At 34.1% G+C, this 24,975-nt stretch overlaps 1 protein-coding gene across 4 annotated transcripts in view; it reads left to right on the plus strand.

Annotated features, from left to right (window-relative positions):
- Nucleotides 1-3,209: 3,209 nt before the first annotated feature.
- The window catches only part of LOC106057324 (transcriptional regulator ATRX-like), a 30,476-nt gene continuing 8,710 nt past the window's right edge, over nt 3,210-24,975 (plus strand). The window contains exons 1-21 of one of the 4 annotated variants that reach the window (XM_013214482.2): nt 3,210-3,355; nt 5,755-5,812; nt 6,179-6,201; nt 7,596-7,765; nt 8,066-8,125; nt 8,963-9,087; nt 9,283-9,457; nt 10,078-11,658; nt 13,003-13,260; nt 14,168-14,310; nt 15,469-15,580; nt 16,698-16,893; nt 17,646-17,940; nt 18,381-18,524; nt 18,660-18,813; nt 19,961-20,070; nt 20,173-20,313; nt 20,909-21,086; nt 21,192-21,329; nt 23,280-23,455; nt 24,192-24,431. In XM_013214482.2, the coding sequence (XP_013069936.2) occupies nt 5,807-5,812; nt 6,179-6,201; nt 7,596-7,765; nt 8,066-8,125; nt 8,963-9,087; nt 9,283-9,457; nt 10,078-11,658; nt 13,003-13,260; nt 14,168-14,310; nt 15,469-15,580; nt 16,698-16,893; nt 17,646-17,940; nt 18,381-18,524; nt 18,660-18,813; nt 19,961-20,070; nt 20,173-20,313; nt 20,909-21,086; nt 21,192-21,329; nt 23,280-23,455; nt 24,192-24,431 (4,425 nt within the window). In that variant the 5' untranslated portion in view covers nt 3,210-3,355; nt 5,755-5,806. Of the gene's footprint in view, nt 3,356-3,422; nt 3,442-3,611; nt 3,630-5,754; nt 5,813-6,178; nt 6,202-7,595; nt 7,766-8,065; nt 8,126-8,962; nt 9,088-9,282; nt 9,458-10,077; nt 11,659-13,002; nt 13,261-14,167; nt 14,311-15,468; nt 15,581-16,697; nt 16,894-17,645; nt 17,941-18,380; nt 18,525-18,659; nt 18,814-19,960; nt 20,071-20,172; nt 20,314-20,908; nt 21,087-21,191; nt 21,330-23,279; nt 23,456-24,191; nt 24,432-24,975 lie in introns of those variants that run through there. The other 3 variants (XM_056037659.1, XM_056037657.1, XM_056037658.1) reach the window with 3 other exon arrangements.

Below are 24,975 nucleotides of genomic sequence, written 5' to 3' on the forward strand. Positions count from 1 at the left end.
CCAGACGGAATACTTAACCCTTAATACGCGTGTGGTAGTTTAGCCTCTAAACATCAGAATTGTAATTCCATTTTGTATGCACCCATTGCAAAACAGCTCAGCATTTTAAGGGTTAAGGATCACATATAAGGTAAGATGGAAGTAAAGGGGGAAAACATGAGCTGGACCGTGACCTCCGTGACCTCTATGTCGAAGGTGCCGACTGGACGGCCACGCTCTTGTTGATGATGACCGTGGTGCCTGGTTCGTATGTTATGCGCTGTCGTCGCGATAGTCAGAGTTCAAATCCTGACCGCTGCCATTCTTTGTCGTTCTGCGGGAAGACGAGGAGTCTTTACATTTCAAGAAACGCCCGGAGCGTTTAAACAGAAAACAAGCTCGAATTGTTTGACAATGCATCGTCTTTAACTGTTTCTCTCCGTAATTATTTACCACATTCTGGTGGAATCAACGTTGGTATCGTCAGTTAGGAGAGAAAAAGTTAATAGACAGAAGAGTTCCAAGAACATTCGATGTAACAATGGACAAACAAGAACTTATCGACTTATTGCGTAATTTGATTTTGACTTCAATGACTTATATACATTAGGGCTAATAAAAAAAAAAGCAACATTAAGCCTTAGTCATTGTTTACGACGTGGTGCCTTGTGAAACGAAATGTCTTGGGTTCGAATCTCGAATCTCTAGACATTACTTCAAAAAAAAACAAAAAAAAAAACAACTGTGTTTACAATTTTGGGATTTAGGGTACCTGACATGTGTAGGCCTAAGTAAAGGGCGACTGGTCGATGTGTTGACTGCCCACGTAATACTCGTATGGCCACAGAAACAGATGGCCTTTTACATCTTCCCCATAGATCGCTACGTCTCGAAAGGGTGCTTTACTTATTGTCCACTAGGCCTAATTACGTAATTAGTTAGACGGGTCTCTTCTTTATCAGCTCCAACAGAAAGACGTCAAGATTACATCGTAAAATGTATGAACTACAGACACATAGCACTTCACTACGCTTCGGACGTAATTACCTTCTCTTTTTGAAGTAACGTCTGTAATATATAAGATAAGATACACGTAGCCGTAGGTAAAACTACACACAGTGTTGCGTTGAAGTTTTTCCCGCTTTATTATTAGGCCTATTATTGGCGTATTAATTTTCATTCTCTGTCACTTTCAGGGTTGAGCTTCGGTTAAGGGAAACAAAATTCATTGTACCAGTAGTCTTTTTAACAGTGTCCACTTGGACATTATTCTGATGATGTGGCTGGTCTGCAGCAGTGCTGCCCTCTGACAGGTAATAAGGATTCTCAAAAGAATGCTTAGGGCTTCGACTGTGTCTGCGAGGTCAGTTTTCATTATCCCTTCGGTTGATTTAACAATAGGGTGTATTGTTATCTAGACATTACTTCAAAAAAAAAAAGTTACAATGGATAGCTTCCACATTCGCTTAATCTCTAAGCTTGGATTTTCGTATGTTCTTCATTTTTTCAATTTCAGTTTTCTATATATTGTGGGACTGGGACAGTATTATTATTACTAGGGTGTGGTCTAATTTTCGTTTTGTGGCTAAGCCAGTGACATAGGAGAACGGCTGTGTCGTGCCATCGATGTGTTTCGTTTGTTTTTGCTGTGTTTTCACAGAGAATAAATAAATAACTGTAGACAATGAAACATAACAATTAATTAACAGAGACTTCGTGTGGATAAAAGTAAATATGGAAAACTATCATTTTGTTACGTCACATCCTATCAAGTACCTTTTAACAACATTCACAACAAACAATGACGTAATATAAGCCCCAGCCTCCCCCCCCCCCCGATGACAAAAATGGTCATCATCGAACCGCAATGGTCGAACTGTTGTAAGCATATTAGTACAATTGTATATGTATCTCGCGTTCCTTCAGACTTAGACTTCGATCCTCCAGAACCGTTCATGAATTTGGGCCTCAAGCTGTCTCCATAAACATCTGTCAGTGGCAATGTCTGAAGCCTCTTCCCATCTGGTGTCCAATCCTCTGTAGAGAATTAAGTCCTGACAGGATGATGATAGTGGTCAGAGATCAAACTCTGGATCATTCTGAAAACATTCTTTACTATGTATTATTGTAAGTCCTAAATAAAGAAAGGATAACGGTACAGTCTCTGAAAAAAAAAAGGTAGAACTAGTGGTGGAATAATTGAGGAACGATGTAATGATAGAGTTTTCCTACTAAGAATTGTTCAAAATTAGGATGTAATTTTTTCTCTGTCCCTCCACTCACGACCCACCCTTTTTTTTTTAAAATATAATATCGAAAAAAACTTGAATGGATGTCCTGTCTGGCAACGCTGTGATATTTCATAAAAAAGAGAGGTTATCTTCTTTTTTTTTTTAAAGTTCTATGTTGCTCTGGATAATAATCCTTCTGTTGAAATATTATTTTTTAGTTTAAAAAAAAAACGCTGAGTAAAACATTCAGAATTGAATTATCTAGATTCTAGATGTATGGAATTGTGTCTATTTAAACAAAAAATATAATTTGGTTGAGTTTTTACAATACTATTTGTATGCTATTCAGAATACAAAGTTTGTATTGCGTCTGTAATTTATAATTATGCAAGTTAGTTATTTATTCTATAAGCCCATGCAAATATTTTTTTTTCTTTTAACATTTATTATGTGGCTTATAATTAATGTAGGATCGATAGACTTTTAAGCCTAATAATGAATTGACCATAGACATATATATAAAAAACGCAATATGGTAAGCAAATATAGAAAGTTTGGTGTAAATATAGGCCTATCTGGTTAAAAACTAAAAAAACAACAAAAAAACATTTATGTATAATTGTATATGAAATGAATTACATTTCAAATGAATCATAATACATTCATAAATTCTAGATCTTAAGTCTCTATGTTGATCTTAAGTCTACGTGTTGACCATATACTGTGAAGACTTGAAAGTAAAACGCGCAATGCACAGCGTGACCTCTTTGGCATACAAAGTTATGAACAGTAGGTAGATCTAGATCTAGATCTAGTATTTATTTATATCTAGTCCCTTCTAATTCGTCAAATCAGCTTTTTATTTAGCTCCACCTCTTTTGCTCCGCCCATTCCGTCTAGCAGCTGCTGAGAAGTAGGGGAATCCCATGACCTACAATGCACTACCTGATGGGACTAACATATTAGAAAGTGTTATGCATACATTTGTATCATGAATGGTCAATATGTAAATTTATGCTAATTTTATGCAAATGATGCAAATAAATTATGCTAATTATGCGTCAAAACGAGGCTATCACGTGACCAATGTATTTTTATGTGACGCCATGTTCAACATTTTGTGGTGGGGAAACCTTTAGTTATCAGTGAGTTGCATGCCTTTTGCTTATCCGTTGACTTAGCGTGACAGTAATCTGACAGTTTGCGAAATGAAAGCATGGAGTAACCTCCGGTGAACATATTGTTTATTATTTTGACCTGCTAGACAGGATAATTGACATTTAAAATCAGTGTGCTTAATTTTCGCGGAAAGATTAACTGTGACCGACACGTTTCTAAAAATAGAATCTTTCAGGAGCGCGGTAAGAGAAGTGACACTGCTGGTATACTTGGCCTTGGACATAAAAAGCATGCTGTTATGTAAATCATTAAGAGCAGCTAGTTTCTAGATTTAAAGTTCATGCTATCACTCGAGTCACTAATCTGTCATTGTTGATATCTAAATGCATTGCTAGACCATCCTTCATTTCCGTAATATCAATATCACAATAGCCAGGACTAGACGTCCATTTTAAAGCTTTTTTTTTTAAACCTTTTTTTTTTTTTACGATGTGGTACAACGAGACTCAGTCTTGTCTATGTCTAGTCATAGCTAAAGACAGAAAATAGAGTCTACCTGTCTTGTCAGTCCTGAAGATAGCAAAGATCTATTGCTTGCATCCACGCTATTACTATTAGTATTACTATTAGAATAATTATCTAAAGATCTAGATCTAAATACTTAAAATAGAAGATCTAGACTAGTCAGATCTGAAGTTATAAAATTATATAGTGTTCTTAGTTATTGTTATAATATAGTCTGTAATAGTCATTATACTAATTATAGACTATACTATACTGACTATAGTAATTATAGTATAATTACTATAATAAGTAAGTATAATTTATAATAAAAGTAAGTAGTAACTAGATCTACTATAATAGTATAATTATCTAAATCTTCTATATAATCTATGTATACGACTTTATAGTCTATAGATAATAATAGATTCTAGTCTAGTATAGTTAACTATGTTACTAGACTCTATATATATAGTACTAGTAATCTATATCTCTAGAGATGATATTATTATAATCTAGGCTAGGCCTCGAGTCTTGTATTTGTCCTTTCCTTTTTAGGCTTTTTTATGATTCTTGCTACCGATGATGGTGGTAAGTCTTAGCTGTAATGTAAACTCTTGGAACATAGAAACTTATCTGACCTAGGATACAGATCTTGACAAGCATTGATCATAAGTCATAAGTTTATCTCAAGCTAAAAAAAGGCTTTATAAATTTTCATTAGAATGGGGAAGGGAAATAAAATTCAAATAAACAAAAATGTTAGGAAGTAAAATTACTGTTACGATCCTCTCCAAATCAAGCCTTCTGTAAACACTGCTAAACACAACACAGCACATCTAACACATCAAGAACTTGACAACAATAGTTCAGAATAATCTGGTGCTTTAGCAACATAATGGTCAATTAAAACAGCCAATATGACACAATTGGCAACACAATAAACTACTACAATGTCACACTGTATATCACCACACTAAAATCTACTGTCTCTTCCTGGACTCGAATGTTTCACTCGAGAACTCGACCAGGGCAGACTTCATGGCAGACTAACAGTCCCGGTCTACTCGCTGTCCTGTCTTGAAGTGCACTGCTTACACACACTGTGTCTCTGGTCCACACAGGCTTATGATCAGATGACCATAACCCGGGTCCTATTCACGTGCAAAGTTCATGCCAGTACAGTCTCTTGCCCTTCGATATGGCACGCTAAACTGTATTAGTGGCCTGTGTCACATATGTCAGCTGATCACACATAGTTAACCCTATTGCATCACAAATAGGGTTGCAACATTACATTTAATGTTTAAAGAGAAATCTGGGAATTGAAACTTTGTCATCTTTTTGTAATCGCTGAGTAACATACTAGAGTGGAGTACATGTAACTAGATAACTAATCACAGCCTTTCATATTAGTGTCTAGCAGAGGATTGAAATCTAGCTTTAATTATAGCCTATATCATTTTCCTAAAGCTATGTTTTAAAAATTATTTTTAATTAATCTATTAGTTTAAAGCCTTATTTATTAACATCAAAGGTTAACACTTTACATAATCTAGACAGACACGTGTTTTGTAAGCTTTTCTAATATATAGATATATATTTTACTGTGTTACAGTATGTTGAAAAGAATTTTTAAAGGGTTCAATCCGAATAAGCATCTGGCCCAATTGGATTGTATAAAATATCAAAATAATTAAGCCCATATCTAACCCGTGATCCAGAACTAAATGGCCCCTTGAAAATATCAGTCCAACATGCATATTGAAGTAGCAATTTGGCTAATTTCTAAAGGACTTGATGCCAGTGACCATGCGTAATAGATTTAAATGGCCCCCATGCCTAAGAAGATTTGGCAATGTTGTATAAACATACATATTAAAAAAATTATTATTATGATGTAATATTTCCTTATATTTTACAGAGTAAATATGGCTGTCTAAAAGAATCAATTTAATTGAAGATATTTTACCATTATGGCTGTAAGTAGAAGTTTTAAATAATTTAAAGTGTTAGTCACATTTACTTAGTTCTTGAACCTAAATTATAAATTGTTAAAAGAAGTCTATTTTAAGTCTGTGTGTGTTATATGCGGTTATTAACCAGTTCCACCCCCCCCCCCTTTTTTTTAGCTATGTTTTAGTTCTGTTTAAAATGTAATGTATATTAATTCATTTTACAAGATTAGAAAATAATTGTAAGCTTCAATAACTTCTGCTTCTATCTAAAATATGATTTTATGTTTTAACAATTTTATAATTTCTTTTCATCTGGTATTAACACAATGTTTGCACCTGATGCCATTCAACTGCTGACTGCTTGCCCCTGATGTTAATGACTCAATGAAGTCACGAAGTGGATCATCCCGCAGGTATGTACCTTTGCCACAACCACATTAAAATATTTAACTGAATGTGTAAAAATAGGGAGTGGGGGGCAAAGTGGTTAAGCCGTTCGGTTTTATTAGCAAAGAAGTCGAGAATTTTTTGTTTGGGACTTACAGAAATCCCTAGGTACTATAGCTCTTTAATGAACACTTGACAACTGATGGGTAAATTATAAGCTCTAATCATCTTGTAAGTCACATTACACCCTCTTTAATTATCATATTGGTTAGAGATGCCTTCAAGTACGTATCTTGTATGTTCGGTTTTATTAGCAAAGAAGTCGAGACGTATCTTGTATGTTCGGTTTTATTAGCAAAGAAGTCGAGAATTTTTTGTTTGGGACTTACAGAAATCCCTAGGTACTATAGCTCTTTAATGAACACTTGACAACTGATGGGTAAATTATAAGCTCTAATCATCTTGTAAGTCACATTACACCCTCTTTAATTATCATATTGGTTAGAGATGCCTTCAAGTACGTATCTTGTATATTTTGTACGCAAGTAGACAAAGTATTTGCAGCTACAGTTTATCATCTAAAAATATGCAACGGCAAAAAAAAAAAAGAAAAAAAATTCAATTTGTTTTTGCTTATCATATAGATCAGTGCATCAATGCATGGATATGGACTAGTCTTATTAGATCTACCACGAGTTATACTTTTGTTTGCTCGCTGTCGTGTAAAGATTTAAAATAATTGCTAGATCTAGATCTTGGTGATGCAAATAAAACAGAGTTCCTTTCAATGTATCTGTTTATTTGTAGACTCTTGTCTTCAAACTGAAATATCAAATAAATTGACTTTGTTAAACTTTGCCTTTAGTCATTCTTCATATTATGATTAATTTAGCAAATTTAATTACATTCTGTTGTGTCATTGCCTTCAGATAGCAAACCTTTCTTGTAAAATAGATGGACATTTTTTTTTCTTTTTAATGTATGTAAGACATGTACTTGAGTACTTGCTATCTCTTCAAATACAGTTAGATTTCTATTGGTTGGTTCCATGCAGTACATATCTTGGGCCCTACTGCCTTCTGATAATAATTGCACCTCGTACTTTAGCTTCATTGAAATGTAAGACAAATGAAAAGTGCTTTGTGATTAGTTAAGTGAAAAAGTCTTTTAATTCCAAACAATTTGTCACTAAGCTAACAATATTAAGTTAGACAGTGCTGTTCCTTATTTCACAAACTGAAATTAACTATTTACATTTTCTGTAGGACATGGACAGCCCATTACTAAATATCACATTATAAATCAAGGTGTTCTGTAAATATAGTTTTTTTATTCGCTCAATTGGTGTATTTCACTTTTATACTGAAAGAAACCAGAAACATTTATATTAAAAAAAACAACACTTTTTTTTAATGGATAGGAAGCCTGAAGTTCCTGGAAGGATTCATCTACAGGTTAAAGGCAAAAGTTCCAAAACCGTAGAAAGTGAGGATGAGGAAGTCCCGGAAGTTAACAATGAGGTTGAGATCCCACTGAGTGAAGAGCAGCAAATGCCAGTAGATAACAGTATACCCGATGATCTACCAGAAGGTCTGTATTAAATTATAGTCATTCATTTATGTAGGATTTTGTCTGTTGATCAGTTTAAATTTTTTTATTGATTTTGTAGAATTTTACACGTTAGCTTAATCCAGTCTTGATTTGTGAAATTAGAAATACTCTACACTACAGTGTAACTTCATATCAAATAAAACAGTTTTATTACTTAGTGGTATAATGGAGTGGGAAACTTGTGGTGGCATACTTTAAGTGACTTGAATTATCGAATGGTTTAACCTAAGTAAACTATACTTTGATGACCTCATTGCTTTTAATATCTTTATTGTCCAGGCACCATAGTTGTCCAGCCACAAGCTGTTGAAGACACTCCATCCAAAAAGAAAAAAGAGCGTAAGTATATTTGAACTTGTAATATATTCATGAATCTCTGAAATAACCTATTAGTATGTTATCCACAAATATGTAGTTATACATATGGACTAAATACATACACCTTAGAAAATGTATTATTTCATAATATACCAGTGTCTAAGAAAAAACTGTTGAAGCTAGAAAATTTTTTTGTCACAAAATAACAAAAGTATGCTATAGTAATAATAGACGAGCATTAGAAGATATTTAGTAACAAATATTATTGTTAATTTAACTTTCAGTGTGGCGTTTCTTTCAGGGAGTAACTTGGTTGGTGGTATTTGTTTCAGTTTAAATTTTTATTTCTCTCTTCCTTTGTTATTTTCCTTATGTAAGAGTGATTGTTCTTTTTGGTCGTACATTTGATACTGGATCTTAACATTTTATTTTGTAGCAGTAGATTTTTTTAGGTCTTTTTTTACGAAAAAATACATACATTGTATTAGTGCAGTTGCTCATCTTTAATCAGATTTATTTATCTATCAATTTTGATCTAAAAGTCAAAATATTTTAGATTATTTAGAAAAAATTTTTAAAAGTTGTGACAGTTTTAATAACTCTTCCCTCTTGCAAATTTTGGTTTGTCCTGGAAAAGTCCAATTTTTTTGTGAGGAAATACATATTTATGATAGAGTTAAGGAAGAACTTTTAAGGGCCAATCACCAATCATGAACAGATATTTTTTGTACAAGGTTGACTTGACTGCTGTCTACAGTAGTGTCTGTGTTCAACAGCTTCTATAAAAAGTCATTTATTTTGAAATGTTTGTGTGTCTTGTTTGTTTCAATAGTGGAAAATAAATTGATATCTCCACAGCACCAGTACGAATTGACACATCAATACTGGATAATGTCAGCTGCACCGCATGTGGTCGTCAACTGAACCCATATAAAAGCAGTGCCCTTCAAAAGCATCCGGAATTAAAAGTAGTGATTTGTAAAGTGAGTTGTTTTTCCTCTCAATAGTTAGTCTAGCTAAGTATGTAAAGTTAGCCTGTTTTTGTGACTATACATTATTTTTTTTAAAAGCTCTCAAAACATCAAGTTGTGTTTTACTCTATTTTACTTCCTAGGGCTCAAAGCTTCAAATCTTTGATTCTTTCAGAATTTTAAAATTATTTTTTTACTTGTTCTCAGAAATGTGAGAAGTTTTTGTCCAGTGGTGAGATAGCCAAGGACAAAGATGGCACAGATGAGCAGTGCAGGTGGTGTGGTGAAGGGGGCAGGCTGGTGGTTTGTGACCAGTGTAGCAGTGCTTTCTGCAGGGCCTGCGTCATGAGAAACTTCAACAGATCAGAATTTACTAACATCAGTGAGTAGAAAACTAATCAAGCTACTGAGTGTTAATAGGGTCAATTTCTTTATTGAAGCATAAAATAGACTTGTCTAGTCATTCTTAAAATTATTTATTTGGTGCTTCAACTTTTAAAAAAAATGAATCCAAACTAACAGATAATTATTAAGCATATACAAAAATTTTGATTTTTCATTGTAAAAATTATAAGTGAAATTTTTATATTATAAAAAGGTCATAATTGATTACTGTGACCTAGGTTTTAAAACAAATGTTTGGAGTAAATAAACGTTCATGTAAAGGGTTCCAAATCGTTTCAGTTCATCAATTTTTGTACTGGGTTTCTAAGAACCTTTCGTCAGACTCCAAATAATTGTCAGACAGTATTGTATCTTAAGAACATCCTTAAAACAGAGTAAAATATAAATTAACCATTGCATAATTTGAACCAGAACCAAATGCTTGGCCACCTCAATTAGTTACTAAACATTTACACTGTGATACTTAAAAATGTTGTGTAATTATATCCAGTTAGGATCATTTATAGCAGTCCTAGTCTTTATTGTATTCTATAAGCTGGTATTGTTAAAGAAGCATTCCTTAATGAGATGTTCTAATAATGTCCATTGTTTCTCTAGACAGCCAAAGCAACTGGAAGTGCTACGTGTGTGACAAAGCTCCACTTCAGGGCCTTAGGGAGAAGTATAGAAAGATAAGGGACACTTTGAAAGCTTTACAAGCAAGGGACAAGGCCAAAGCATCTTCCACATCAGCAGCCGCAGCAGCGAATGGTACAGGTAGATCTGAAAATTCTCTTGGCTCCAAGAAGCCCATCTCAAAATCTGTACCACCTGCCAGTGTGGCTAAAAATGGGAGTGCAGCAAGTCAGAAAGCAGCTAATGATAAAATAAGCTCGCTGCAGGGAGACATAGTCACTTTGAAAGATTTTACTATAAATTTTGATCACATTGATGTAGTTATGGACAAAGTTTCTACCGCGACCAACACCTTTAGGGGCATGTTGAAAGGGTTGCGGTCCCAGTTTCATTCCACTAGTCCATACAAGGCAGATGACGCTTCACCCAAGTTTCAGTTTTCATTTAGTAATGCTATGGATCTGAAAGAAAAGAAACGCCGATGTGCAAAGGCCTTTGATATGGGTCTTCAAACTTACGTCAAGTCATTAGTGTCTATTCTTTCGGATACTCCAGAGAAAGTCCAAGAACCTTTTACAGCCAGTGGAAACCTTAGTGTCACTGCCTCAGCATCAAAGAGACCTGTTTCAGATGTTTCCACCTTAGTCTCTAAACAACAGTCTACCTCAAAGTCTGTGGATGAGCACAAAACAGTCAGCTCCAGCAAAAAGAATGAAAGCGTGGCTAAAGCAAACATCCAAAGTCCCAACAAGAGCAATGTTGAAGACCAGAAGCTGAAGAAGCATAGTAAAGAAGTGAATTCAGAAAGCAAAAAAGCATCTGTTGACCAGTTGCCATTAAATATAAATGTCAGCGAAATGTCTACTAAAGATACAAAATCCTGTTCAAAGACTAGTGATCCTAAAGAAATATCTGACAAAGAAGTGGCTTCAGAAGTGAGCCACGAAAAGGAAAGAGAAGACAAAAGCACAAAAGCCAAGGTCACACATTCCAAACAAAAAGAGTCAGAAAAAAACTCAGAGAAGTTATCTATTGACAAGACTAAAACTGACCAGGCCCCCTTAGATGAAAACTTAGCTGCTAAAAATGACCTCCTGAAAGAAATCTCTGATTCAGAGGATAGCATGGAAATAAATGACACAAGTGTGGAGTTTATAGACAATTCTGAAGTGGAAGACCAAATAACTTCATCCCTTGATCAAACTAATGATTCCAGTTTAAAAAACACAGATGAAGCTGTTCTGCCTTGCTCAGAAGAGAAAAGCCCCTTGATCAATGAGAAATGTGCTGATGACAAAAGTGCCCCTAGAAAGGAAAAAGTTGTTAGAAAGATGGATAAAAAGATCAAGGACAATGAGACTGCCAGTTCAGATTCGCAAGATATAGTTAAGACTACAACAAAAACCAAGACTTCCGCTTCCAGCGTAGAAAAAGAGAAAAAGAAGAAGAAAGAAGCTGACAAGAAAGAAGGCAAGAGAAGTCCAGAGGCTGAAGAGGAACGTGATTCTGATTCAGATTTGTTGTACCTATCAGAGGACGATGAGCCAACACAGGCCAACCCTAGTGAGTACCTAAAACTATTGCTGGGTGGGAGACACAATTTGGATCTCAAGAGATTATAAAAATGTAAATCTAACTTGCCCACAAGTATGAGTGTGTATATCTACATTCTGACTGACAGTACGGTTTGTACAACTTTCCGACATCTTCTAATTATACCTTGTGACATTCAACACTGTATATGAGTGTCCTCCCTTGCTGTGCTGGTTATTTATAAAATACTCTTGTTATATGTTTAAGTTGTATTAGGAAACTAGTTAAGTTATCAAGACACATTTACCCCTAAGAACAGGATTAGAAATAAAAGAGCTTACACATTTGGGGGTCTCTCTCCCTCCCGCCTCAAAAAAATAAATGAACTAAAGCTAGATATATTTGCAGTTCATTGAAAAAAAATTTGATTAAATGTTTTTGAATGGACTAATTATTTACAGTTTTGTAATCTCTGAGCATTTAATTGGAATGTTAGTCATAGTGCTTGCTACTTTTTGTTTGTTTAAAACTGTTATAAGTATTAGTATTATTAGTATCAAACAGGTAGCTCTATCAGTAGTATGAAACAGGTAGCTTTTTATCAAACTATGAGCTCTATCAGTAGTATGATATGAAACAACAAGCTCTATCATTATCCAACAAGTAGCTTTATCATTAGTATCAAACAGGTAGCTTTTTATCAAACTATGAGCTCTATCAGTAGTATGATATGAAACAACTAGCTCTATCATTAGTATCAAACAGGTAGCTTTTTATCAAACTATGAGCTCTATCAGTAGTATATGAAACAACTAGCTCTATCATTAGTATCAAACAGGTAGCTTTTTATCAAACTATGAGCTCTATCAGTATGATATGAAACAACTAGCTCTATCATTAGTATCAAACAGGTAGCTTTTTATCAAACTATGAGCTCTATCAGTAGTATATGAAACAACTAGCTCTATCATTAGTATCAAACAGGTAGCTTTTTATCAAACTATGAGCTCTATCAGTATGATATGAAACAACTAGCTCTATCATTAGTATCAAACAGGTAGCTTTTTATCAAACTATGAGCTCTATCAGTAGTATGATATGAAACAACTAGCTCTATCATTAGTATCAAACAGGTAGCTTTTTATCAAACTATGAGCTCTATCAGTAGTATATGAAACAACTAGCTCTATCATTATCCAACAGGTAACTATCTCAGTATCAAATCAGGTAGCTCTATCATTAGTATCAAATGGATAGCTCAAAATGACACAAGTGTCTCTTGCTCATAGTGTGTTTTGTTGGACCAAATGTAGTTCCTTATCAAAGCCTTGTATTCTTGTGTTAAAACTAACCCTGTAACATTTCCATCTACAGAAAAAGTGATGGAGTCTAAGTCCATTGGATTAAAACTGAAGATCTCCACCAAAGTGGAAGATAAAGCACCTGAAACTAGCAGTCCAGATAAAACACAGGTGAATGGGAATGCAGACAAAGTGGATGAGATAGACAAAAAAATTGACCAATTGTCTAAACTGCCCACCATTAGAAAAAGAAAAGTCAAAGAGGTAGAGGAAGCAGAAGAAACAGAGAAAGCTGAGCCAGAGAAAAAAAATCCGAGATTGTCAAAACCAGGTCAGGAGTTTTGTATTGCAGTTTTTTTTTTTTTTTTGTTTTTTTTTTGAATAAACTATTAACTTTTTTAAAATGTGTGTTCTTCCCCTTTCAGCTATGTTTAAAATACATTTTTTTTTTAATTCACCTTAATTCTTCTTCATCTTTAATCTCACTTATTGTCACCTCTTTTTCAATTTCTCTTCTTAGCTTGAAAATGCTTCATCTGGTAAAAAAAACTAAAATCTGGGTGGGCTGATGGTCATGGTTCTCCAAAAGGGCTATAACAATTTTCTTAGAAATTTAATAGTTTACGTATATGGTTGAGAAAAGAATTATTACCCAATTGACCACACAGGGAAAATATTTTATGCAATGTCTTATAAGTCTGGATCAATCACCAAACTGAAATCTTTGAATGTTGCCATATTAAGATAGAAATATTTGCTCCCATAAAAAGTCATTAGCTTCCTAAAGGAGGAATGGTCTATTTTTTATTTAAAAAAAACTTTTTTTTTATGTTACTTGTTAAATGTATTAAAAAAAAAATTTTCAACTCTTGTCTACATGATTTAACCTATTTGTTACTAGTGCACCACATACAAACTTGAGTTTTTCACCAGAACTTCAGTTAAAATTGAATCATAACAAAGCACCTATGTTTTTGCTCAGGCCATGGATTGGTCATATGGATATATTATAGATATGTTATTATCTGTATCTGTTGAAAGAAAGTTAAATTCTGTAAGAAATATTTAAAAATATTTTAGCTATTTAAGTCTGCAATGCTTGAGACACCTTCCCCAAAATATCTAAGACATTTTTCTTATGATGACTGGGACACCATTTCTTTGCTTGACTTTGCTGTTTCACTCCATTGTTAAGTTCATTGTTGAGTCCAGTGTTTATTCCAAACTGTTTTTTGCAGGACCAAAGAGCTCTAAGAAAGCCAATGACTATGATGATTTGTCCTCCGATGGTGAGGACAAGAAAGTAAGTGACCATGACAGTGATGATGATGACGATGATGGTCCCACTGTGACTTTTTTTGTAGAACCGGAAAATGCTACGGTGAGTTGCTTGTTTGTTTGATGTGTTTCAGATGTTTATATTATAATGTCCTAACCCAGACCTGCTGTGGCAGTGGGCAAATGTGTTACACATTGAATGCAAATGGTGGTCACGTCTAGTGGTACTAGTGTGGGTCCTTATTTTCTATTATCACTTTCTCCATCTTTTCTTCTTTTTTTTTTCTCCTTTTTTTTATACTTTCCATCGAGATTTATCTCTTGAGAATGCGTGTATGTACACAATTTAAAAAAGTAACTCTACATTAACTTCTGTTTTAAATGATCACCCCTAGTTAGAGACAGGATAATTGAGAGTTTACCTAATACTAGATCTAGTCACTTGCCAGCTTGACTTATCACACCAGTAGTCACTTGTTCAGTCTGATTTATGGCTGTGTGCAGTTTTACTTTGTTCAGTCTCTTGAAGATGGACAGTCATCAATAAGAAAAGGCTAAAATATGTATGAGACTCACAGAACAGCAAATTTTCCAGTGATAAAAACATTTTTAAAAACATCACTGAAGAAAATAAAGAATGCTGTACCAAATGGCATGTTTAATTACCTTAAAAATAACACTCATCTGCAGCCAGTGTGCATTACTTGCAATGAGGTATTGCCAAAAGAGTGCATGAAGTCTTTTGGGGGTGGGGGGCTATAAAAAGGAAATTAATTCAAAGAATCAGGGTTATGGTTAGGGTCCTTTGATCAGCAATTATTCTTGATCTGTGATTTATTGAAGTATTTGTTTGTCAAGTTATTCTACCATCTGAATGATGTGTATAGAGATCTAGGTTTTATGTGAATTTTTTTTGATCCCCTAGAGTATATTTTCCTTGGATTGAGTTTGAAAATATAAAACTCTTATTTCAATTGTTATCAACACTGTGCTTCTTCAGTGTGTTACTATAGAGACTATTCCTACCCTGAAATGTTACAAAAAGTCTAATTGATAAAATAAAATATGTGACAGCTAGAATGTATGTTAAGAGGATTTTAATACGATGCTCAAGTCACTCTCTGACATTTGGTTACACTAAATAGGCTTGTTTTTGGGCAGGCACTAAGATATTTTTCTTATCCATAGCCCTACTGAGTATCTATCCAATTGGGAACTGTTTTCATAGTGAGAGATGTACTTTTTTTTTTTCTTTGTTCAGGAGGATACTGCTGTTGATAAAGAAAATGAAATGGCCAAAACTGGATTGTTAGAAGACATGGAGGATGAAGACAACAGTGAGCAAGAGAAATCCTCCAGTGATGAAAGCATGGGTACTTTAATACATACAACTATTTCCAATGACTTGTTCCTAACAAATGGTTTAGTTGTGACTGTAATGAAGTAGTTGTCGCCAACTCATCTAAACTCACTTCACTAGAACTTCCTGATCATACAATCTTCTTAGATAGTCTTTTTTTTTTTTTCTAAGTTTAAAAGAGTAATAAAAGAATACTATTATACCTGTAAATGACAATACATGTATTCCATGTATTGAATTCTAAAAAAAATAATTCCTGTCAGAAATTTGTTAGTAAATTATCTTATTTTATATTCAGACTAACTACAAAACTAAAACATAACTTTTCACTAATATATTAGTCTATTGTAAAATGTTTGTTTGTAAAATGTTTTACATGTTTCGGATGTTCCTTCAGAGTTGAAGATAGTTTACTTCCTAATCCAAACCTCCAGCAGGACGACGGGGGATGGGAGCGGGCAGGATTTGAACCCTCGACCATCGATAAATCCGAACGACAGTCCAGCGCGCAAACCGCACGACCAGGCAGCCATCCTATTTTGAAGCATTTATAGTTCAATGATTAGTAGGCTACTGATTTACATTAACAATGGGTGTGTTTGGGATTAAAAGTTGACTACAAATATCGAGACTCATCTCTGTCTGGGGTAAAGACCACTGTCCAGCTTCCTTCAGGCGTCTTAGTTCTGGGCAAGTCTCTCCAACTGTCCCCACATCTTTCCCATCTGCTTCCAAATCTTTACATGTATTCCTCGGCTGTTCCCTCTTTCCTTGGTGCTTCCAGCTGAAGGCTTGTTTTGTGTCACAAAGAGTTAAATTGTCAGAATTTAATGAACTAGAAAGAAGCTGACAATGTTCTTGACACCTTACAAGTTGAAGTTAATCATTGCCAAACACATACAGTTTCTCCAAGACTGCTTTAAGTGAAATCATATTTTTGTAATAAATGGCTCATAGTGCTAGCAAATACCTCGCTTGTTATATATTTTTTTATAAATTAATTATAAAACCAAAAAGTTTGTTCATATCTGCAACAGTTAATGTGACTTAAACATTTCTGAAATATTTTTTTAAAATTCATCATGCCTTTTTGACAGATTGTAATATGAGATCTATTGGTTTGGTTATAGATTCTGAGACTCCCAAGAAAACTGATGACGACATAAAGAAATCTAACTCAGAGAAAGAGGGTGCTAAGAGTGATGACAGTGAAGACAGTGATGACAGTGAGGATGTCATACTTAAGAAGAAGAAGAAAAAGATCCACAGTAAACTCTTGGATTCCAAACTGTCGGAGAGTGACTCGGATAAAGATAAAACAAAGAAGTGAGTCATTAACTTCACAAGCATTGGTTAGACCCATTCTATTAGACGTTAATTAGATTATTAACATCTTAGTGGCTGAATCAAGGCTCCCATACTTCACTAGAAATTGGACATAAAAAGATTAAGTGGCAAATGTAATGAAGGTTTGGATACATTCAACCATTCTGTTTTTGAGAAAAAAAAATATCAGTTGGTAATTATGCTGGTCACATGATCTTTTTAAAACAAGTAAATTTTCCCAAATGCTAAAATTGTAATAAAAGTTCCCCTTTCTGGCAGATGGTGTAAAGGTCATCTGTTTTTGTTGCCAACGGTTAATGAGGGTGTCATATGGCCAGCTCAGCGAACAACCGCCTTTACCTTTTCCTGCCGCCTTTACCTTTTCCCGACTTAAATGTCAGGTACCCATTAGAACTGGGTGGACTCAAGAGGCGCTCAAAGATCCTGATATTAAAAAACCCAGTCTTCATCAGGATTCAAACCTGGGAACCCACTTCGGCAGACAAGTGCTTTATCACTTAGCCACCATGTCTCCTTTGTAATAAAGTATTACAGAATAACTGCCTAGCAGTTGAAATCTCTTAGTGTTATATAATAGCTGGTGTGAAGGTCATTATTATCTGTTATAAAAAAAAAGTATCTATTATATTTATAATACAATGATAAGTTTCCTTTCTTTGCATCAGTTGTGACATGAAAAATGTTAAAACTCCTGTTAGATTGAATTTAAAAAAAATAATTTTCTGCTGCAGAAAGCAAAAAAAAGAAGATGATGATTCTTCTGACTCGAGCATTCCATCAGATGCCAGTGATGAGGATGAAGATGATAAGGATGAAGAGGAGGATGATGATGATGACAGCGACTCAAAGAAAAAGAAAAAAGGAAAGAAAGGGAAGAAGAAGAAGAAAGGTAAAGGAAAGAAAGGAAGTGATGAGGAGGAAGAGGAGGAGGAAGAAGGTGGCAAGCAGAAAAAGGGCAAAAGAAAAAGGATTAAGAAAATGAGTGATTCCTCAGAGGAGAATAAAGAAGAAGAGGATGAAGATGATGTAAGCAATTTTTTTTTTACTTTCGTATTCCTTTTTAAAAACAAATTCAATGTACTAAAGCCTGTGTTGGATATGTTAGAACTCTCAACTTTTATGCAATATACATTTCACTGAATTAAGTTGATTGTTTATCAAAACCTTTTTGTCTCTGAGGATTATAGTCTCCTTATAATGATAAAGTTACACAGAAAATAGTTTCATATTTCAATAATCTAGTCTGACTGTCATCCTTACTATTGCTAGCCCACTAAGAAATCTGTCCTAATGTATGTCCTTGATTCTACCAACTGCATCTTTGAACCTGTCCACTTTCCTTAGCTTGGAATGGAACACTTCCTATTTGTACTCCCAAACTCCAGTTTGTATTTTCAAACAAACTGACCATGTTAGCCATAGCGATCAACACTATGATTGTAACAGATTATTTCAATCTACTTCAGGATGATCCTAACAACAGTAAATCAGCAGGGAAAAGAAAACAAATTCGAAAGGTCATGTCCAATAAAAAACTGGAAGACTCGACCAAAGCTGCTGCTAAAGCAGAAGAAAAGAGAAGGAAACGAATTGCTGCTAAACAAAGGGAGGTAAGGATCACTTCTGCTCACAAGCTGTGCTTTCCTTATTGTTTAAGGTTTGAGATGTGTGTTGCTGGTTTTGTAGCTTGTTATCTCTAGTTGTACGTTGCTTATCTCTAGTTGTACGTTGCTTGTGTTTCCTAGTTCAACATTGAGACCATCACAGATGAAAACAACCCTATGAACTGCCCCATAACAACTAAGCTAGTGCTGGAGTCTGGGAAAGAGGAGGGCGATGAGCCAGTGGTTCAAGTCAATCTAAAGTTGGTCCGCAAACTGAAACCTCATCAAGTTGAAGGTGAGCACATCTCATTACATTTCCTCTGACCAAGACGCAAACTCAAGCATGATCCAGATATGCAGGCTCTATACAATTTAAAGAAACTAAGGCAGAAAGAGTTTATACAAAGTACATAAAAATTAAACACCTAACCCAAAAAGTAAGCAGACAGCTGCCGAGTGAATACATAAACAATGTAATATCTAAAGATAACAACAAAAACCTATGGTCATACATGAAGTCTAAGAAAATGAAGCTATCAAAAAATCAAACAAAGCATAAGGGTTTATTAAAAGAAATTTCCATTAATCAAATAAGAACATAAAACTAAAATGTTATTTAACCCTTGGTTAGGCCAATAGTAGAGTATGCATTCTCTGTTTGGGACCCCTCAACTCAAGAAAACATTAAGAAACTGGAACAGACACAAAATAGAGCAATGAAATTCATAACAAACGAATATTCACATTTGACTAGAGTAACACCTTTAGTAAAATCACTAAATTTAGAAAGCCTTTAGGACAGAAGACTCAAAAATAAAGTAGCAATTATACATAAAACACTGAACCATAATCTTCAAATACAAAAACAAAATTTAATAAAATACTCAGACACAAAGATAAAGGCACATTCCATCATCCCATAGTGCTATTAGAGCATGGAATGGGTTGCCTGAGCTAGCCAGGAAAACCAGTGACTTGGCAGAATTTAAGTCATTGGTTAATATGCATGATGCGTAGGATGTAATCATCTTTTTTTTAAAGTAACATCTGTATTAAATAAGATAAGATACAATCTAAATAAGATGTTTTTATTTCAACAAAATATTTGAGTTCAGCCTGCAGCAGTGCAAAGTAGTGTAGCCATTAAACAAAAATTAAATTCCACAAAAAGATGTACTTAAAAAAATGGACAGGAAAATAACTTTGCTAAATTTAATTTTTTGTTTTTTTTTCATCTTAGAATTTTTTAAATCACTATTTAAACATTATGTTCAACAGTTTTCTGTGTTTTGTTATTTAAAGTGGAGTCAGTTGTATTATATGCAATGTATTAAACATGTCTCTAATCTCTTGTTATACAAGTCATTGGTATAAACTTTATGTGGAATTTTCTAGTTGTAGTTAGTGGGACCTATCTGTAACCACATTCTTTGTCTCTCTAGCTGTACAGTTCTTGTGGGATTGTCTCTATGAGAGTGTGAAAAGGTCCAAGAAAGAGCAAGGTGCTGGTTGTATTCTTGCCCACTGTATGGGTCTGGGTAAAACACTTTCTGTAAGTCATCTACAGTTTTACAGCTCATATTTTATTGACTGGTACTCACTTGACTAAACAATGTTGAAATACTAATGATTTGTTTTCTTTGTCCACATGCAGGTCATAGCGTTTGTTCATACCATATTGTCCCATCAGAAAATCTTGAAACACAAGACTTGCCTTGTAGTCAGCCCACTTAATACTGTTTTGAACTGGAGGAATGAATGGGGCATGTGGCTGGATGAAGAAGACCAACTAGAGGTACAGACCTGTTTGTAAAATGTTTTACATGTTTCAGATGTTCCTTCAAAGTTGAAGATAGTTTACTTCCTAGTCCAAACCTCCCGCAGGACGACGGGGGATGGGAGCGGGCAGGGTTTGAACCATTGATAAATCCGAACGACAGTTCAGCGCGCAAACCGCAAGACCAGGCAGCCATCCTAACACTTGAGTAGCTATTAGTAATCCCCATTTTCTATAGGGATCTCTCATGAAAAGTCTTTTTCTTTATAGTGGAGTGCTTATAATTAATGTCTTACCAAAGACCCCATTACTTTGCCATCTTTATTTTTAATCCAATAATGATGAAGCTAAATCTAAGATTCACTACTAATCCATTCTAAATTATCAATGTTGAGATAATCTCTCTAGATATTTTAACTTTTTATTGTTGTCATGCTGAAATGTATTTTTTTCTAAGAACTTTTAGTCCTGAAAATTATATCAATATAAGATTCTTCACTTGAATTTTTTGTTTAAGTTGAAGAATGGTATTGTATTGCATTTGTCTGTATTTACAACTAATAATACTTTCACTTTCTGGCAGTTCAGTTGGGGTTGTTTCATTATATTGCAGGTTTGGGAGTTAGCCAGCTGCAAACAGAATGCTGCTCGAGCCAGTGCCCTCAAAGAATGGCAAGAACTTGGCGGTATTATGATAATTGGCTATGAGATGTATCGTAACCTGACCACAGGGGCTAGGTGCAAAAATAAACGTCAGAAAAAAACTTTTTTTGAAACACTGGTAGATCCAGGTGAGAATACTTTTTAAAAATTAAATAAATACCCTTTATTCCTCGTCCAGTGACTTGTAACTATAAATTAGTGAAAATTAATTTCTTGTTTAACTTTGCTTTTAGGACCCGACCTTGTTGTGTGTGATGAAGGACATATCCTGAAAAATGAAGCCTCTGCTATCTCTAAGGCTATGAATCAGATGAAGACAAGAAGGCGAGTGGTGCTAACAGGAACTCCTTTACAGAACAATTTGAATGAATGTAAGTCTAGAACTTAATCAGGGTTACACAGTTTGTGTTATTGCTATGGATGGTCAAGTTGTTTGCTTACCAGGATAAAGGTAGTACAAATTGGATAGCATTATGTGCTGTTTATTGTTTAAATGCTACTTGCAATATATGTTAGTAAAAGGTTGCAATACATGGTAGTTAATGGTTGCAATATATGCTAGTGTGTTGTTTTTTTTTTATTCTTTGGAATATTTTGGTAAAAGAATATTTTTTGTAAAGTTCAGAGAAAATAATATATACAGCCTGTATCAAATTTGTGGTGGCTGATTGGTAAAGCGTTTGGCTACCAAACTGAGGTTTGAATCTTTGTGCATATTGGGATTTTGAATTCCTGAATTTTTAGGGTGCCTCCAATTCCACACCCAACTCTAATGGGTACCTGACACAAGATAGGGAAAGTTAAGGTGGTTGGTCATTGTGCTGGCCACATTACACTCTTGTTTAACCATCGGCCATAGAAACATGATTATTTTACATCGTCTGCTCCGTAGGGTAGAAGGATAGAAATGAGAGCTTAGCTTATATTTATGGATTTTTTGTATCCTATTTAAGCTGCAGTTTACATGTCATGTAATTTTTTTTTTTTTTTTTAATTGCTCTTGTATAGCACATCTATCGTGTTTAAAGCCTGCTTATGTCTGAATTAATATAAATAGTATTATTTAATAAAGAAAAATATTTCATGATAGGATTGCATTAAGTGGGACACTTTGTCTTTCTCGCTATAATTGATTAGAAGTCCATAGCAATGGGTAAATGCTTTCTGATTACTTTTAGATTTACATCTTTTTTTTTAATTAATTGAAATAATCATTCAAGTAAAGTTGTAACATTTAACCATTTCACAACTATAGTCATTGGGAGTCCTCTCTACTGGTAGAAACTAGAGTCACAGGCAATCGATGATCTTAGGTTGTTTTGTTTACTGCTAGGTTTTTAAAATAACTATTTATACCTTTACAAACTCTGACCTAAGTGAGAAATACTGAAGCTATTTTTAGCTGTTTTTTTGGTATCTGCAGCATGTTGGAATGGATTTGTATGTTGTTGTTTTTTTTTTTTTATTAAATTTTTTTTTGAAGTTTTTTTTTTCTAGCTTTTAAAAATGAAATATATTTAGGCTACTGTATATGATTAAATTGAATATGATTTTAATGGGAATATTAATGTTTTAGCTGTAGAATAAGGAAATAATGGCTGGAGACACATAGTATTGAAAATGAAAAAATTGATGCTAGATCCAGTATTGATTATGTTAGATCTAGTCAAACAGGAGATGGGAGGCAACTAAATCTTGACATGATATTTATGACTTCAAACATGATGCTAATCCCTAGGTCTATTTTTCTCTATTATAAAAAGATTTTTTTTTGTTTAGTTTTATTAGTTGTTTTTTTTGTGAATTTTGTCCAAAAAAAGACTTTTTAAAATGACGGATACATAGTTATATTCCTTCTCTTAGAGGTGGGGAAGAAATCTTCCGACAACTGTTTAAATATAATATATATTAAAAAATCTTTAGTTTTGATAGCATTCCACATTTTGTGTGAATGGCATCAACAGCTAAGTTTAAATAGAAATTTGTAGTGCTAGCTAATTTAGTATCCTGACAGACTGACCTACAAAATACTAAAGCATAAGTAAAGCCTTATTTTTTGGTATCTCTATAACTAAATACTAATTTTTTGGGACTAGGAACAAGGAAGTTTTTATTTGTCTCCTATTTTAGAATGTTTTCCTTTAACAACAGCCATGACCAATCTTAGAAGAAGGCATAATTTTAACTCAGGATTGTAGAATTTTAAACAAATTAAACAAAGCTGACATTTTATCAAATTAAAAAAAAAAAAAACCTGCTAAATGTTGTATTGGTCTATGGAAAAAAAATAATTTTTAAATGACTATTTCTTCCCATTTCAGATCACTGCATGGTTAACTTTGTCAAGCCAAATCTTCTTGGTACTCGTAAAGAATTCAATAACAGATTTATAAGTCCTATACAGAATGGTCAGTGTACAGACAGCACCCCAAGAGATGTGAAGTTGATGAAATCCAGGGCCCATATTTTACATGAGCTGTTGGCAGGATGTGTACAGGTAAGTCGAATTGCTTTAAAATTGAGTAGTTCACAAGCTGCTTAAAAACTTGGCACCCTTAGAGTTAAGACAGTATGCATTTATATTTGACCAGTTGTTATACTCTATCAGCAGTTTTGTTTAAATCAAATTTAAGTTTTGGTTTAATTAGCATTAGCACTTTCCAACACTATCTTTAAAATGTATGTCACTCAGTGGTAAGTTTGTTTTAGATCGAAATAAATATATCTCTTCTCGGTGTATAGCTATGGAGGGGTCCTATCTATTGAGCTGGGTATTGGTTAAAGAAAGTTATCAGTAGAGTTTTTTTGAGATAGGAACCTTGGAGTATGTTGGCCAAGTCGCATGATGCAGTTTAGCTGGCTTGAAGATTTCTTGATCCTGATAGGAAAGGTGTTAGGATTACATTACATAGACTCATTAGGATTACATGACATAGACTCATTTCAAACAACCGAGATTGGCCAGATTGAGCAGTGTTGCACAGTCAGTGAGAGAACAGATTTCAATAGTATAAGTTGGTAGCTCCCTCCAAATATTTTGGACGTGTCATGATTTAATAATTACACATTGTAGCTTATTTTTCTTGGCATTCTATTATTCCCACTCCTTTTAAATCGAATTGATTTTTTTTTTAGATGCTAAGATTTTGGATTTAAAATGTCTATTACAAATTATTTCATCTTGTATACTAGTCAATGATTTATGTATGAAAAGAAATTGTGTTTGATTGCAGAGACGTGACTATTCTGCTCTGACTAAGTTCCTGCCACCAAAACAGGAATACGTGATCTCAGTCCGTCTGACTAACATACAGATAGAGCTATATGAGAAATATATGGAGCTGACTGGCCAGGGGGCAGACGGCATCTTCTCTAACAAAGGAGCTCGTCTGTTTACAGACTATCAGAATCTCATGAAGATCTGGACACACCCATGGGTTCTCAAGTTGGCTGAGATCAGGGATGAATCTAAAGTAGGTTGTTGAATGTTATTCAGAGCTATAGACAAAGAATTGCTTCTCTTAAGAATTGCTTCTCTTGTTTATTTCATTATTTATTTCTTTGACATGTAGAAATGTCTCATATAGAACTAATGCTAAGCATGTTGCTTATTTTGTAGGAAAATGATCATGAGTTGGTTTTCTCATTTGCAAATGGAAAACCAAATTATTATTTTTTTTTAGAGTTATTAACCTTTCTGAAACATTAGGCTTGATAAGGCTCAACTGTTGCCAAGTTTCACAAGATCTAGATGTAAAAAACAACAACTCTTTAAGACAATATAATCATGCAGCTTTTATTAGTTCATTTATAGAACAATCTATTTAGATTCCCTTTATAGATGTATCTACATATATTGATATGCTTTTTAAAAATAAGTATAAAATGTACAATTTAACTTCAAACTTTAAAATACACATATGGACTAAAAATAAAATACACATTTCAGCAGCTTTCTTATTTAGCGTAGGCATCTTTGAAAAGGTGAACTTCAGTTATAGCTACATTTACATGTTA

This window comes from Biomphalaria glabrata, chromosome 8 (assembly GCF_947242115.1).
Source record: "Biomphalaria glabrata chromosome 8, xgBioGlab47.1, whole genome shotgun sequence".
NCBI classification, from domain to species: Eukaryota; Metazoa; Mollusca; class Gastropoda; family Planorbidae; genus Biomphalaria; species Biomphalaria glabrata.